The 17,879-nt window shown below is 39.3% G+C and overlaps 1 protein-coding gene across 4 annotated transcripts in view; it reads left to right on the forward strand.

Moving 5' to 3' along the window:
• Nucleotides 1-17,879, forward strand: part of spns2 (spinster homolog 2 (Drosophila)) — an 81,816-nt gene that overhangs the window by 36,472 nt on the left and 27,465 nt on the right. For all 4 annotated transcript variants that reach the window (XR_001808504.3, XR_001808505.3, XM_017412679.3 and 1 more), the window contains exons 3-4: nt 12,140-12,276; nt 17,123-17,274. Coding sequence is in view for 2 of the 4 variants with exons in the window: in XM_017412679.3 (XP_017268168.1) it covers nt 12,140-12,276; nt 17,123-17,274 (289 nt within the window). In the remaining 2 variants the exon portion in view is untranslated. The remainder of the gene's footprint in view (nt 1-12,139; nt 12,277-17,122; nt 17,275-17,879) is intronic.

Here is a 17,879-nt window from a genome sequence, read left to right on the forward strand (position 1 = left end):
GGCCACGTGATCTTCAAGCTGCGTCCCGATGCAGTCCAAGATCGCACGGTGCGACTGCGGGCGTTCGTGGCAGGATCACTGTGGGAACGTGCCACTGATAGAATATAGAACTGTGAGGGTGAAGGCGAGTGTTTCAGGGGTGTAAAAATAATAACAGTTAATTTTTCAAAACTGTTGTAATCCAGCCATAGCGGGGTCATCAGAAAGTGTGAAGGGAGCCTAAGACAACATTGATAGTATCTATCCTACACTGGTTTATAAATATGTTTGTAGGTTTTATCATTATTTTGCATTAGTCTGATAACAGACGTAATTTTAGTTGATTACAGAGAATTGTTGCGAACAGACTTGACTCCTCTCACTGAACCCTCCAGTCGTAATGACTGAAAGGGCACAGACACAAAGGTGGAGGAGAGTCAACACGCACCGAAGACTCATATTGTATTTTTAGAAGTGGAGTGTTTGCACGGCGCTTTACTGCTGACACCCCGGACACAACGGACAGGTCAAAGCCCCATTCGGCAGTGCCTTTTCTGTCTGCACACAGCCGCTCCTCTGCTGCAGACACGGAGCGACCTGCAGGAAGGAGCGCGCTTCTCCTGCTCTTCTAGTTCTGTCTCTGGCAGCTGATGGACATGCAGGTTTGTCATACTGGACCCTCTGAGTGAGACAGTCGGGTGACACAGCTGCTGGGGGCCCTTCACTGTAGGAAACACTCAAATCACAAACATGGGGGGCCCTGAGCATGGTGAAGGTAGAATATTGGTTTGCATGTTCTCATCTTTCAACAAACGATACTTTACCTCCTGTTCAGCTTTTACCTACAATCCATTTTCAGTTTCAATTCCTCCATTTTGCTTTCTGTCTTTGCTTTCTCTACAGGATGAGTAAGCTCAGCTTTGTGTGATTAGCTCCACCAAAGAGATGATGGTTTTCTGTCTGTCACAAAGATTACTTAAGAACTAATAAACAGATTTTGATGAATCTTTTTGATATCTCACATGATTTGTTAGTGCTTAGAGTATGCGTTGTGAATGACTGTCAGCTACTGCCACACCAAAATTTACCTCAGTATAAGTAAAATTCACTGAAGTATAGGTATTTTTGTGTTGGCTAAGGTTGATTAGCTATGGTGGCCATCTTGACTTGGGTTGACTCCATAAATTATTCAGTTGTAAAAGCATATTCCATGATTGCTTTGTAAAAGTTTCACAGAAATCCATCCAGTGGTTCATGAGATATTTTGCTAACAGACAAATAGAGCTGTTTTCAAGACTTAGTGGCAAAGTTTTAAGCACAGACGTTGCACAATGTGTTGCAATCAAATTATGCGTTGGTTATAACGCTCAGCTACTACCACCCCAAAACTAAGAGCCATTGTTGTTTGATAACGACACTACGCTCCGGCGCTCGTCTTGAATCAGGTAGACTACAAAAGTTATTTAGTTGTTGAAAGGAAGAAATGGGCCGTGTTTTGGATGTGGAGCCTTGCATGTGCCCTCTTCAGGGAAATCCTACTTCTTGGGGGAATGTGTTTGCACAGCCCCGGTGGCCATCAGTCACAAACACATGCTCTTCATCTTCTCCTGATGTCCACCGAGGCTCTGAATCACAGCCACCGAGTCATCCTGGGGCGTACTGTGGTGCTGGCTAATCAAAGTGAGCCCTCTGTGTATGTGTGTGGGTGTGTGTGGGTGTGTGCAGCCTGCTCAGTTACTACTTTTAGTTACATGAAGTGACTTTACTGATTGATGAAGATGACCTCGAATCAGACAGCTGTTCAAAAATAATCTCTGGGTCTGCTTCAATGTAAAGCGGGCTGCTGCGAGCCTGTTTTATGGGTTAATTGGGCGACACCAACAATGAGAAATAAAAACGAATGACGATGATAATAAAGGGTGATAAATCATATCACGGACAGTTACAGTTCCCTTTTTATCTCAGCGTAATGTCTTTTAGTTGTGTCTGTGATCAGACCACTAGCTTACTGGTCGCATATTTCCTCTTTTTAGTTTTACAACAATAACTCTGTTGCCTGTCATCCCTGTTGCTGTAAGAACACAGCAATGTTACTTTGAAATACCAGATATCAGTTTACCTGGTCGTGTGTGTTTGTTTAGACTTCAAGGACAGTTGTCCTTTGACTAGAAAGTAGTCAGACTGCGGTGGTGTTTCCTGCTCAGAGACTCTGAGAAAGTATGCGCGGCACCCTCATACCGAACGTGAGATCCATTAGAACAGGTTTGACACTCCTTCCCTCAGGTGATATCAAACTGAAAATGCATTTTTCTCTGTCCATTTTCTCTCACAGGTGAACAGCCGAGAGAGTTAAAGAGATAGATCAGCTACTCTGAAGTCACTAATGCAATTAACAACTAAAAGAAGCAGAAGTACATAATAAAAGCAGTTGCGAAGAACCAAATCAAAAAAGTCTTTCAAGCATTTTTCTTATAATATTTTTAAAGTAAATGTGTCAAATAAGATAAACATTGGAATTTGTCATGAAATAAGGCTGGATCTGCTCAGGTATATCCCATTCATTTGAATACATTTTATAAAGAAAAACATATTTGAAAAAAAAACATTAATATAAAGTGTGAAAACTAAAATTTGTATTCTAAAGCACAGATGAAGTGTGAAATGTTGGTTCTAACAAAATGCTTCAGAAGGGCAAAACTTTTATAAAGAAATAAAAATATTAAAATGAGATTTCCTTTCATGTACAGATAATTTATTCAGTTCAAACCATTTATTATATGCAGTTAGTCCAACATTTCCCTCCTCTAATCAGTGATTAAAAGTTTAAATGCGCATATGTCAGGGTTGTGTCACCTGCAAACATTACTACTGTATGAATATTTAAAACTTTAGGTAAATCATGGACATAAAAAAAAGAAATAAAATACTGGAGTTGAGTTAGGACGCCAAAATCTGCGTAGGAGGTGGGACAGCTCTTTTATTTTAATAGTGAATCTACAAACCTTTACACTGTTGTCAATTTCACATTACACGGTTATTTTGGCAGACATATGATGTTGGTCCTGTTAAGATTTCTCTGTGATCTTCGTGCTTACACGCCCATATGTTTGTGGCGGCGTTACAACTCCACATACAGGTCTGGCGTAGTTACTGCAGTGATTTGGATCGTTTTTTGGTGTTTCCATGTGGATGAAGGCCTTTGCTAAAATAATGCCAAGTTCACAACAATAATGTTAGAATCTGTAAATAAAAAAACTGCATTTCCACGTGCACAAGGCCCATGTTCCTGCCAAAAAAGAGGGAATGAAATGTGTAATAATAAGAATGATTAACCAACAAAAGCTTTAAAATACTAAATCACTTCTCTGAGAATGTCCTGAAACCCGTCCCTGTGTAGAGAAGTGCTAACATTACATGACATTTATGGTTCAAACAAGTCGCTCGAAATTTACCACATGGCTGTGTGCAGGATAAATTTGTTGTGGAGCTCTGATTTCCGGCCCACCTGAGAGAAGATAAACAATGGCTTTTAACAGAGAGGAATATTTGTTTGTCAAGCTGATAGAGAGGAAGGCGTTACATAAGGCCAAAGATAAAGGCAGGAAGTCACGCAGAGCTGATACTGTAGGGTTTGTTCATTTGAGTCACCTCCCTCAGAGCGACACGGCTCAGTCACTGATCTTAATCACCACAACATACTGCAAAACATGCTAATAACCAGCAAAATTCAAGGCCCGGCATTCTTTGAAGGAATGCAAATCGCTCGTCAAAAACACGTTGTGTTGCGCTTGAAAGTACGTATTTGGGATGATACTCAGCTACCAACCCACCAAATATCATCTCAGTATGTGTCAAGCTGGAAATAGATGGTTGAGCTGCAGACATCACTGTCGGACAGAATAACTGACTTAAGGTCTCGTCCCAGTCAGAGGCCATTTAAAATTTCCTGTAAAATATCAGTTTTAGGTTTCAATAGGTTCTTTTCTTTTCTTCTTTTTTTTTTAGTGACCGTTTCAGGCATTACTGGGAACCCGCTTAAGGTTTGGTAATAAAAAGCACTTATTTAACATTTTATTTAAGGAGACTTTTTTTACTAAATTACATAACTTAGAAGCTCATGCTTCATGGCACAAACACTGCAGAATACATTTGCAAGCACATAGTCACCGTTTCCCTCTTTGGTCGTTTTTATTATCACACAAATACCGTAATAATCCAAATGCAAACCTTTAACAATACTGGAAAAAAAAAAATCTGTTGCATTGGCAAGTAATAGATTTATTCTTTCATAAAGCAAAGTTCACATTCACTGTGTGTATGTAAATAAATATCCATTGAAACGGATCAGATAATGTCTGAAAAAACTCTTTGACCTGCAGTTTGAACCTACAGACTATGTGGACAGGATCTGAAGCGTCAGGATTTTACTGTGTGTTTAAGCTCTGATGATCTGTCAGGGTTTATGATGGAACCACTGGAGGAATGTTAGTCAGCTGAGAAATGTGGCTTATGGGTTTCATTTTCACTTATTGTTTACTGTATGTCATTTCAAACCAGTCATTTTATCTTTTAAACAAGAATAATTAAAGGCCTAACATTCCTTGAAGGCATGCACACCACCTGCCGTCTTTCACGCCTGCGTTTTAGACTAAGATCGTCTTACGTTGAGAGATGACAGAGTTGCAGACATTTTGGTCAAACCTTTGAAAATAATGTTAGGAATTCAATGAAGAAGGTGTCCTGCTCAGAGTACGTGTTGGGCATGACTCTCAGCTACTACCACGTCAAATCTTAGCTCAATATCTGTAAAATTGACTGAGTTCAAGCCATTTTTGTGTTGTCTAATGTCGATTAGCTGTGGCAGCCATCTTGATTTGGATTGACTTCAAAAAAGAATAAGTTTTAGATGTGCACTGAATCATTACTTTCTGTAAATTTAAGTAAAATCTGTCCAATGGATCATGAGATATTTTGCTAACAGACAGACAAACACAACTACACAGACACATACAAAATCATAATCACTCAACCTTTTGCTTTTTACCGGTGGGTGATAGCAAAGTCATTTCAGACCACAATATAATATATTGTGCTGAATGAGAAGAATTTGTTATGTTTTTTAGCTAAAAATCTGTTCTGTTTTTGGTATAACCTGGTGTTTTTGTGATGATTGGTGTGACTCTGGGATGTTTTGGAACTTAAGGAACTTCTAATCGAAAAAAGACATTTATTTCCTGCCTCAGAGTCCTTCGTTCCTTATCAGGTCAGTTACATCTCAATCGTTTTAATGCCTTTGTAGCTGTAGTTTTTCTACTGATGGTTTTGGATGTTTAGCTTCTAAATACAATTTATCTTATTACAACATAATTTATATTATTTGACAGATTCTGGTCATCATTTGGGTCAGTGTGAGTTAAAAGTTCTCAGTACAGACCGACAGGAGAACACGACAATCATTTTACAAAGGGTGGTTATTTGGACAGGATATTTCCTGGAAGCAGACAACCTCCATTAAAGTCCGTACATGTTAATAGCATGTATCCGGTCACAGAGAGAGCAGGATCACTCACATCGCTCCTACTGTACTAGAAAAACTGGAAATGATTAGTTTAACAGCCATATATTTCCCCAGTGCTTTAATTCCATTAACACCTATCCTTCACTATGTAACACTTTATAATGACTTGTTTGCAGTATTTTTTTTAAACTGATTTATGTTTGTACATCGTTTTAACTCGACATTTAGCTCAGTCCACAAATCCACCCCACACAGATACACACATACAGTTCCTTGTGGTACAAACACAGCATTTTTGTTTTTTCTTTTTAAATTGTTTTAACTCTCCTTTTAAATTATAGCCCCCCTCTCTGTCACAAAACATTTTTTTCCCTAGAAGTTCCTTGTTTCTAGCTTTAAACACAAACTGTGTGGTTTTAAATTTAACCAAATCCCAGAATTTCAGTGTTTGTGACTTTAAAAACGAAGTGTTTGTGTGTTCCCAAAACCCTGCATTATGCAGTATCCTGATTGCTCTCTTTTGTAGTTTGTAAAGAGGTTGTAAGTTGGTTTTGTATGTGTTTGTACACAGTAGGACAGATATGGGAGTACAAGTGATGAATACAGAATCGGCAGTGCTTCATGGTCCAGTGTTGTCCTTTTCCAAATACTGCACAACTTTTTGCCAGTTTTCTTCCTGTTTGATTTTTGGTTTCCATCAGATTTTTTTGTTTCCTGTGTCTTGTAAACTTTACCCTCACATGTTAAACATATTTTCATGCAGATTAAACATTTACTTGTCACTTTGAACAGAGATTTGTTTTGAAGGCTTCCTATTGAGGTGGAAAGGGGCTGTTCGTGCCTGTTGTTAAAAACAGTTCTTAGTGATCAGATTGCATACAAGTCTGAACGGAGCCAGACCACCTGTGGAGGTGGTCTGAAGCCCTTTTATTCTCATACTTTTGATAGTCTGAACACAGTCTGTCCGGAGCCAAGCTGTAGGAGCTCCTCTTTAACTGACATGACCTAAAACAAGCAGCAAGGTTATTATTTGGACATCTTGACCTAAAAAAAACAAAAAAGTCAGCTCAGTTTCCAGTTGATTAAAGCTAATTAAACAGTATTCCTTGGGTGTTTTTGATGTTTGTTTGTTTATCAGCTAAAGGCTTTAATGAACTGTTTATCAACATTCTTCTCAAAATAAATGTCAGTTTTGTGAGGATTTTATTAATCATAATGGATTACAAGATGTATGGGTGAATTGGTCTTTGATTTAAACTTTGTTCTGGTTGTTTTTGGACCCGCTGTAGTCACTGTAAGCTGTAATGTACTGTATCAGTCACAGAACACCAGTCTGAGCAGCGTTATCTCACTTTTTATTCACCTATTTCAACAGAGCTGATGTTGCATTCACAGGGAAGCTGTGTGAAACAGCTGACAGCTGTCAGTGCATTTCTACAGGTTGAAGTCATTGCTCTGACGTGAGCTCCATGAAGTCCCTAATCATTATATCCATCCATTTTCTTTACCTGTTTCTCCTTTCTGGGTCGCAGCGAGCTGGTGTCTCTCCAACAGGCACTGTGTGAAATGTGAGGGACACTGTGGACAGGTCGCTAGTCCATCACAAGGACACATAGAGACAAATGAGACAAACAACCATTATCACTCTCACTCTCACCTAGGGATAATTTAATTACCAATTAACCTAACATGCATGTTTTTTGGTCAGTGGAAGGAAACCGGAGTACCCGCAGTAAACCCAGGCATGCACAGGGAGAACATGTAAACCCCACCCAGAAAGGTCCCAGGCCGAGAGGCGATCCTGCGACTTTCATGTCAACAGATCTAACCACTACTTTATTTTTCCTGCATTGCCTTTGTCAGTTAATTAAGCTCATCAAGACATAACTCTACAAAAGTGCAACTCAAATGGCTCTGAACCGTGTTAATGCCAGAACAAATACATATTTCAGATATCTGAATGTCTTGTTTGCTGCTCACTAACAGCTGACTGTGTGACGTCACGTGGCTGTGTGTGTACAGCATGGGTAATTGACATCTGACCACAAAAAAACGTTTTAGGATACGCATTTTACAATTAAGTGTGAAAAGAGGTGACCACTTCCAGTCAAATCACCCAAAAACAGATATATAATGAATTCGGAATAAAAAGTAAGAGAACAAGGTAACCTCACCAGTTAACCAACTTCCATCCAGAAACAATTAGATGAGAGAAACATCAGAGGTTACTAAGCTGACTGCTTCCCTGGAAGGGTGGATCTGCTTGGCTTAAAATAAAAAAGCTGACACCCGTTATGCCTTTAGTCAAAAAAAGGAAATCGTTTCCTGTTATTCTTGGTCAGATGTTTCTGTCAGAGTGGGTTCTTCAGAAAACCTTTGGCTGCCAGTTAGGCCTCCTACCTGCATGTCGTCATTTAAAATGCAAACTCATATTTATGACATTTGGTTTGTAGTTGCTTGTCCGTATTTTGAACTAGGCTACTACCACTTTCGCTTTTGTATCCGACACCGAGGGTAAATTTACATGAAAAGACGAATGCATCAAATCAGAGACAAAAGTTACTCCGCTGAGTATGAGCAGCCTGTTAGCTTCTTTAGCATCTGCTGATATTGTTTCAAGGCGATAACAGGGCTCAAGGGGATGACTGAGCTAATCAACGAATTACATAAAACAGGACACACACACGCACAGATGGAGATGTTTGATCCTGCTAATGACTCAAAATAGGCCACATCCAGATGTCAAAACACACACAGACCAGCTGCTGGTGGACGATTGGGACCTCTCCCTCATCTTATCTGCAGCAAGCACTGCAGAATCCCTTGTGTGTGTGTGTGTTATGAGAGAGAGAGAGAGAAGAAGGATATCTCCAGCAGTGATGTGTCTGCAGGCTGAGCTCGTTCAGATCCTGTGGAGAACTGGACCTGCGGCGAGCAGTCATCAGACTTATTTAGCATTTATATAACATTACACTACACACTGTAGCTTCATAAGTGCTCGTTAGGAAAAGACGCTGAAACGGGAGGAAACGCTGCATGAAACTAGAAGGAAAGTGAACCTGGGGAAGTGTGAGCTACTCATCATGCGCAAAGGAACCCTGTGAAAATCCCAAACTTCATTATTAATAAAAATCACAATTAGATGAAATTCTCTAAATGAGATTTTTCTTTCCCGAATTGACACAATGAGGTCAAACTACTCTTTACCCTCATGGATGTTTCTTGTTCAAAGAATGTTATTAAACTAAAAGCGTAGCATTGATTGAAGGAATGCATATCACCCGCCGCCTTTCATTTCACGGCTGTAGACCAAGACCATTTTAGGATGAGAAATGAGAGAGTCGTAGCTGTTTTGGTCGAACGTTCATTGGTTCATGAGACATTTTGCTAACAGACAGACTTCAAATATTTGAAGCCATAATTTAAACAAAGATCCTGTGTAATCTGTTAAAAAAATACTGATTTGTTTGCCTTGTTAGACAAAAAGCCTTTTTTTCTGAAATCATGATGTAAAAAGTATTTTATGACAGAACATGGGTTAAATTTCTTTACCACATAGGGTATTTTACAATAAGCTGAATATATTTTTTATTGTTTGTTTCATTAGAAGAACACTAAACAAATTTAAAAAAGTTCTAAATATTAGAACAAGGTTAAAGTTTGTTTCCAATGAGCTTGTTGCTGCTACAGTTTTGTAAGTGTAAAATAATGTTTTTTTCTTTTTTTGTCTTTTTTTATATCAATTTCTTGTAAAATATAAGAGATTATACCTTTACAATGATAACCATTACAATACAGTGTCAAATACAACACAGTGAATAACCTCTGAGCTGCAGGCTTAAAGGCTTTTCATCTAACTACGTGCAACAAAATTATATAAAAAGATTTTATATTAAGTAACTTTTGTCTAAAAATAGGGTTTTTTTACCATTGGAGGTTATCACATGTTTTAAACTACAGTTCGGCTCTAATCTGATTATTGTCCCTTATCCTGTGGCCTCGGCAGCTGTGTGTCGGTGCGTATCTTACGTAACAGCCCACCCCACACACACATTTCTCTCCCATCTCCGATCCTCCTCTGTATGTTAATGCTGATGATGTGTCAAAACACTCCGTTCTGCTTCCTGAGTTCACCTCGGCACTGTCGAGGGGAACATCTTTGCCCTTTTCTCCTCTGCTTTGGAGCATTAAAAATTCAGCTCTATTTGGGCCGGCTGTTATTGCCTGAAAGCCTCAGTACGCTCGGTGGCCAGTGGGGGCAATTAGGGGGAACATATTTTAAAGCACCTGTGCTCCCTTAACTCAGACATAAGTTCACTTGTAAGGAATGAATATTTATAGTCGCAGAGGCACCAAAGTTCACTCCCTGAATCTGTGCTGCTGTGTGATGTGTTGCTGTAAACTGCTTTGGATCTGGTTAGTGTAGTTATAATTTCCGCTGTGACCCATTAAACCCTGACATGTCAGGATGTTCACTCCCCCCCACCCCATCTTTATTTAGTTTGATCTCATTACGCCCACAGCAGATTTCTGCCACGTTTTTCTCCATCAGACTCTCCGAAAGACAACTTTGTAGGGTCGTGTTCCAAACAGGAACTCTGGAGCACTTCATTTGTACCTCCCTCCCTTTCTGGTTAGCTTTGTAAATTTAATCTCATGCAAATGCTCTTATCAGTACTCTACATTTAATGCTGCTGAGCAACGTTACTTGTAATAAGTGTAGGTGAAGTGTAACAAGAGCCTGATTAGCTGAATGGAGTTGTCCTCTGGCCGCCCTTCAGTGTCTCTGGCACACTTCAGACTCACAGGTCTTGACTTAATAAACAAACCAGGAGCTGAAATAGTTCGCTTGGACCAGCTAGAATCTGGGGACTTTGACAGAAAAGTGCAATAAAGCAACACAGTAATAGTGTAAATGGCTCTTGGGCTATATCTGATCTGCAAGGTCATTCCATTTGGCCTACAAAGCAATAAACCATTGAAGTATGCGCAAACCGATAAAAGAATCAGTTGTAACCCAGCTTGGAAACAGTAATGATGGCAGTGTTTTAGCCAGTCAGAGCACTCACTCACAGGATGTGATCTTGTGTAGCTCCACACCATTTACAAGCCAGCTAACAAAGTGGAGTTTGCGCTCCATTTTAAGCAGCGTATCAGCTGAACGCCACACTTAGATCCAGCAGTGAGACCTGTCTGTGCCCATTTTATAATTTTTGATTTATTTTTATTTAAATAAGAGAAAATGTACATTAATCACCAGCTAACCAAGTGAATGTACCCAAGTTAGCTCAAGGCTAAGTTTCACCAGGAGTTCCTTTGCCTGAAAGGAAAAGGAGGCATCTAGGGTGTAAACAAACATAAAGTTTATTTTATTTTGATCAGTTAACTGTATCTGCTGAACATGACGAATTACAGGTTCTACTTAAAATACCAATCTCCAGTATTTTTTCGTGTTTTTCACATTTATGTTGTCAGGTTGTTAATAACAAACAGTCATCTTAGATCGCTCTGACAGGTCGTCCCTGATTTACGGCAATTCCTCCTCCAAAAGCATTTAGGAGGGAAACTCCTCCTTTGCCACTTGTCATCTCTTAAAAGGATACACTCCAGCTGTACCTCAAAGGGTACAGGCATAGTACGTTGAACAATGGGACATTTTTGTACCTTTTTTGGTACATTTAAAGGTGCATTTCTTGCACCCTAAAGCATAAAGAAAAAGTACAAAATGCACCACTATTGAAGGCTCATACCTGTACCCTTCGAGGTACAGCTGGAGGAACAAGTCTCCAGCTGTACCTTCCTGTATCTTGATTGTCTTTAAGCAGTCTGGGCTGACTAAAAGGAAATGGGCCCACTCAAACGCTGAAACACAGCAGTAAGAGGACATGCAGCAGATTTCATCAGTGTGATGGGGCTGATTAGCTTAGGAGGCGTAGGCACAAGCGTTATCAAACTGAGATACCAAAATGAAGTTACATAGTATGAGCTGTTTTTTTGCCATTTTTGGCTAAATGCAGATGTTTATTTCATGCCTAAAAAACTCAGGTTTAGACATCTATAAAACCAAGCTTTGAATAAATTTAGCCCAGATATGAGCAGTTTAGATATGTTTTAGATAGTTTTCAGGCAAAGAATGCTCCTATATACCAGGTTAAAGTAATAAGAATGAAGATAACAACGATGGAACCATTGCATTGAGCACTAGAATGGCATCACTCACTGTTGTAAAGTTAATTTCTATGAAGCCATTTTGCAGTTTTGTCTGACTCAAAACTCTCATGTTTGTCATTTTTAGTGAATTTATTTCACAATATCCGTTTTGGTATTTACCATGGTTTTTAAACCTTTTTTCATATTTATTATGTAGAGTCCAAAAGAAAATCTCAATCAGAAAAGAAAAATAGTTTAACATAAAAGAAAAAAAGCCATCTATATTATATATGACAGCAGAAATGAAAATGAACGAAACAAACATGGCTGATAAAATTCTGCCCCCCACATGGTCTGTTTTGTCCCTTTCTGCATCTTTTACCAAATTTGATTGAAGAAAACTATGCAAAAGTGATTAATACATATCAATGCTTATTTTCGTTTTTTGCTGTAACCCTAGTAACTCATTTCCCTTTTTTTCTTCTTCTCCAGTCTTCATCTGCAGCTTCATGGTGGCAGCTCCCATCTTCGGTTTCCTTGGCGACCGCTTCAGCAGAAAGGTCATCCTGAGCTGTGGCATTTTCTTCTGGTCCATTGTTACCCTGTTGAGCTCCTTCATCAGCACAGAGGTACAGCGTGGCTCCGGCTCTCACACAAACTGTCAGACACCGGCGGCTCAGGAGCCCCAGTATTAGGCCCCCTCATCGACAATGACGAGCTAATTAGTCCGTTATGATCGGGATATGCTCGCTGTTAAGGCTAGTAAAGTGAAATGACAGGGTTGATTAGTCAGAAGCACACTCTGCCTTTATAGCTGTGTTTTATGTCTCCGATCCTCCCTCAGTCTTCCTCACTGGCTAGCTGCCAATCTACTAATAAAGCCATGCCTCACAGTTGTCTCAATTACAATACGTTAGAAGATAAGACTGCTGGTTCATTGCCCATAAACTTGTAGATCTAGACCTGATATCTCTAAAAGCCTCTGTGTGCTTCGGGGTGTTGGGTGCAGTAAATAATAACATTATTCTAGACGATGATGATCATGTGGGGGAAGGTGCAGACATCATATTACTTTGAAAGGCTTTGTCTGTACATTGGGCAATCTCATTATACAGATCTGATGGACATTTCTAAAGACTGAAAAACCTAAGAGACTTGCCTGGTATGGATATATATGTGACATGAAAAGCTGCATTAGTTAAATTTATGCAGCACGCAGCTTGTCTGCGAAGCAGCATCGTAGAGTCCTGAAGTGTCCGGTCTTAAATCAATGAGATCGCTCACTACCAAAGCTCTTCAGAGCTGTGGATGGGAGTGACAGCTCAGAGATGTCCGTGGTCTCAGGAGGGCATTCTTTGACTGAAATCCTCTGCAGACTTGTCTGCTGGAAGCCAAGTATGCAGTCACTTGCCGAAGCAAGAAAGAAATTCCAGCTGCTTATGGTTAGGGGCTTCTTTCCTTCTGACAAACGTCACAAACAATCCTGATTGCAGATGAGGACGAGGGGAATGCTTCCTCAGGACCCTCTGTCCTTTGCCCCGCACTTTAATTTCACCCTAAAGCCATGCTTCTGATTGTTCGGGTCAAACAAAAAAATATTAGTTCTTATGTAACACTGCTGCAGCGCTGTCACCGTGAGAGATGTCATATAATGAAATGTTAATGACCACTTACAACTGACTCCAGTCATTATGTATTTAAGACACTGAGGGGCATTTTAGGATTGCAGATATGAAACCAGGATATTATGTAACACAAATCCACTACTGATCCAGCTCTGACTTTCACACTTCTTTTTAAGATCACAATGAATGATCACATTTTGGTAATTTGAAACAAATCTCTGTGTGTTTGTGTCCCAATGTGCCTGGGTTTGAGCCAAACAGCTAGCTCAGCAAACCAGGCCCTTTTGATATCATGCATTTATTCATTTTTTTTCCCAGTTTGTGCCATTAAATAGAGACCATGACTCATTTCCTTCAATCTCATAAATACAGAGTGGGAGATGAGAATAATGAGAACCATTGTGATGAGACCTGGCCAGATGGATCCTCTTTTCTGTTGGAGAAATTTTTTTTTTTTCTAACTGTATAATTCTTTGCTGTTTGATTTGATTGGCCAAACTTGGTGTTCAACCTTGTTGTACCTCAGCTACTGGTTATGGCTAAGACAGGTGAGGTAAGGGCACTTTATTCTAAGTGAAAAAGTACAACTTGAAGTCATTCAGTCAAGGCAAAAACAGACTGCAAAACATTTTTGAATCCCTTTAAAGACATTCTGCCAAGAAACAGTTGATTGACTGGTTGTATCTCTAAGAAAGGCTTTATTGAATGAAGCTGATGCAAGTGAGCAGAGAAATTTGTAATGTGATGTAACCAGCAGTAAAGCAGAGCAGGTGGGAGTTACTTGCAGGTAAAAAAAAAGTGAAGATAATTATTTCTATCAATCACAATAATGAAATCATGACAGAAAATATTTATATATTCCATATATGGATCTCCTGTTTTCCAAGTTTTCATAGATGTTGAAGCTTATGACCTATTAGGCTAAATACCATGGGTGATTTTCCATAACAGAAGATAATGAATGCTGTCAAAAACGATGGAGAGCGAGAGGAACCCTGAGTGCGGACTCATAAATGAAAGAACGAAAATTTATTTACAACTAACAAAACTAGAAAACAAAAAGCTGATGTGGCAGCAAAACATTAAATAATAAGTCAAAAACAATCCCAGAAAACAGGGCACCAGGACTAAAACAGAACATAACCTAAACTTATTACAGAATGCCATCTTTTATATTATTTAAAACAGCCAGATGCAGTTTCCTTCTTCACTTCGAATTTCCCTAACCCTACCATTAATTTCCCTAACCATTTAAGGTAGTTAGCCTTTTGTTTCTTTGTGTACTGATGGTATTGTGGCCATTTAAAATCTTTTTTTAGCTCCTGCTTCTGAGTAGGGGCTCTCTAATGTAAATAGTAACTCTCAAGTGGTGTAAAGAGATGGGATTGGTCCATACATAATTATTAGTTAATTGGCAAAGCAAGTTGCAAGCAACTTCCAGCTGAAGTTACTTATCTGTTGCTGTTGTCTGCTATGGTATGCTCCTCTTTGAACGTGTGCAGCACAAAGTAGGCTGATCTATCGTAGGAGTCTTGGCTCTTAGAATTTTATCACCCGAATGACTGTAGCACTCTTAAAAACTATGCTTTAATAATTAAACCAAAGATTCAAAGGTCCTTCATTGTTCTTGTTGAATGCCACGTCCATAAGTGGTGTGGTCGCACTGATTGTTGGACGAGGGTTGCACGGTCACATTGTTCCCCTGAAGATGTGAATGCAGATGTGTGTGTCTTTATAACCACTCCATAATGCAATTCATGGTGCTTTGAATGCTCAAAAAATCCTTACAGTTGTTCAGTTTATCAGTGCCTAAAATGCTAAGTTGGGAAAGTTTGCTTTAGTAGTACACAGCCATTAAAATACATGGACAGTACATACAAAAAAGTATATAATATATGTATAAGAAACTGATTAGGCGCTAGTTATCAATTTACAGATTTGACTTTTAGGCTAGAACCCTATTAATTAGAAGAAATATTAGAAAGTAGAACCATAACTGTATTTTGTTGAATAGATTATTAGTTTTCTGTGTACTAAAAAGGTAATTCCTTTGTACAAAATTATTTTGTGTTTTCCATTCCTGATAGATTAGATGCGTAAATGTGTTGATATGTAAAAATATTGCAACAAACAACGTTCAGCTTTTTAAATGATAGATTATAATGTGTAGGAATGCTGATATAATAAATTATTACAATGAACACAATTCTAGTTTAGCCTGTCTGCTAAACATTTGCTAGCTATGCTTGTATTAGCGTTTAGCTCAGTTCACACTTGTGCCTAAATTTAAAACTCACTTATTCTGAGTATTTTTAAATAGATTTCCCTTTCATCTCTTTGTAGTCTTCAATCAGCTTTTACAATTTCTTGAACCAAAATTTTGTGGTGCTTTCTTGGCAACACGGCTTGTAGCTCTCTGGTGTTTTTAGCATTTCTGGTTCAAGTGGTGAAGATAGACTGGAGGTAACCACACTCCAGAAAAGAGCCGCCGTGGTCCTATTAAACAACAGGCTGTCAGAGGAAGGAAATAAACCCTGTGTGAATCATTTTAAAGTGTGTGACAAAGCTATATCTACTGCAATGAACGCTCAGTGGGGTATTCATCATCAACGCAGTTGTTCAAATGTAATACAGTCTAAACAAGGAAAAACTGTGAAGAAAAACTGTAATCATTCATCATTGTAAACAATAAAGATGAAGTCAGCAGCTGAAGGGTTTTGAGGGGTGTAGAGGCGAATCCCTTGAGTGTCATCTTCCAACAGGGTGTGTGTTGGTATAGTCTCCAGAGGATGTTTGATGGCTGTGTGTGAATGACCTCTTGACTCGAAGTCCCGGGCCTCCACCAGCACAAAGCCTGACGTGTTGGCTCAGAGATCAGTTCATCTCTGGGGTAACTGGCTTGCACTGCCTAGCTCCCCTTCATTTATCAGTTTACTCACAGACCTATCACTCCCTCCCACCTTGCACACACATAATAACCCCAATGTACCTGCACATGTCCGAGAAGGAAATATATTCATGCAGTCAAGTTTCCTTTTTTGGACCAGCAGACAGAGGTGTAGTTTCATGGCCAGTGTTCGTAATATAGTGTCCTTTCACTATGTGGGGGAACTAGATTTCCTTGCAGCTTCACGTGCAGACGCAAAAGTCTGTATCTTTTAAATAATGGTTGCCATGGAAACAGTTGATATTCCAGCTGCCTACACAGGTGCCTCCAACAGAAAGCCTGTAAAAGCAGTCATCTTTTCACTTTTTTATAGACACATGCTATGGCAAATAGATCAATCTAAATTTGATCCTCATGCAGAAGCTGCTTGTGCTGGTGTAATGCTTACATTTCATCTGAAATTATATTTTAGGTCAAAGAAACTACAGTGTGAATTCCTGTGTGTAGCAAAGCAATTACATTAAGGAGCACACGTTTTAACGACCATTGATTTTGAATCGCAAGCTTGTGTATTAATTTCAAGGAATATCTGTTAGATAAAAGATCCTAAACAGGCGTGTCTGCAGCTACTTTTCGCCCACTTCACCAAATGAAATGTCGTTAGCAATCAGTAGGCTATACTTTGACATAATAGATGTGGTAGTTCTAATAATGCTGCAGCACTTATAAGCCCCATGTGGAGCCTATAAGTGCTTTCAAATAGAAATTATTTATTAACAACATTTGATAAAGGTAATGACTCCTGAACAATGGAATAAAATAGTCCTACAGTATATTGCATCTTTTTAACTCTTGTCTGGGCTTTGTGAAGCGTGGGCAGGTCAACACTGTGTATAAATGGAAAGATAACATTCAGAGGTTAGTGACATTTTTTTTTCTTCCTTTCTTTCTGTCTCCTCTCAGCACTACTGGCTATTTGTGCTCTCCAGAGGACTGGTGGGCATTGGAGAGTCCAGCTACTCCTCCATCTCGCCCACCATTATCGGAGACCTGTTCACGAGTAACAAACGCACCATGATGCTCGCGATCTTCTACCTGGCCATTCCCCTGGGAAGGTGAGAGACACACAGAACTTGTCGGGGTGTGAGGTTTTGCGGAGGACATGTGTTTTTAAACTTGTATCTTGACATGAAATTGTCTATCAGATGTTGAAATGCAAGCAATTTGGAACATTTACATAAATAATTGGGCCCTACCAGTGGTGCCTTGATAGTTATTTGTTTTATCCGTAAGTAACCACAATAACCTCCCTGATAGAAAATCCAGACTTTTAATCGACTGAATGGTGATTCTTAAAGAGTGGGAGGCATTTTTTTTTCCAGTAAGGAACAAAGGGTTGCAAGGAAAGACAAACAAAGCTGAATATAAAAGGATAAATGTAGCTGTGGATCTGTCGCAGGAGCCACTGGCAGACACATGCAAGGCTCTACAACATGTGCCTGAGCTGCCACATGCTGTGCTGCTTTTGATCTTTTGCGCTCACTAAAAGGGAATGGAGTGGCGATGGATATGCCACAGCTTTCAGTCGCAACATTGCAACCATTCACATCATGTTAAAATTTCTGTTCTTATATAATCTGTCACTTTATATTGTGTCAGGTAAAGCTGCAGTGGTTAGAAGTTATATAACATATCTGGTTTTGATGTCAGATTGGAGACA

This window comes from Kryptolebias marmoratus, linkage group LG13 (genome assembly GCF_001649575.2).
Source record: "Kryptolebias marmoratus isolate JLee-2015 linkage group LG13, ASM164957v2, whole genome shotgun sequence".
In the NCBI taxonomy this organism is placed as follows: Eukaryota; Metazoa; Chordata; class Actinopteri; order Cyprinodontiformes; family Rivulidae; genus Kryptolebias; species Kryptolebias marmoratus.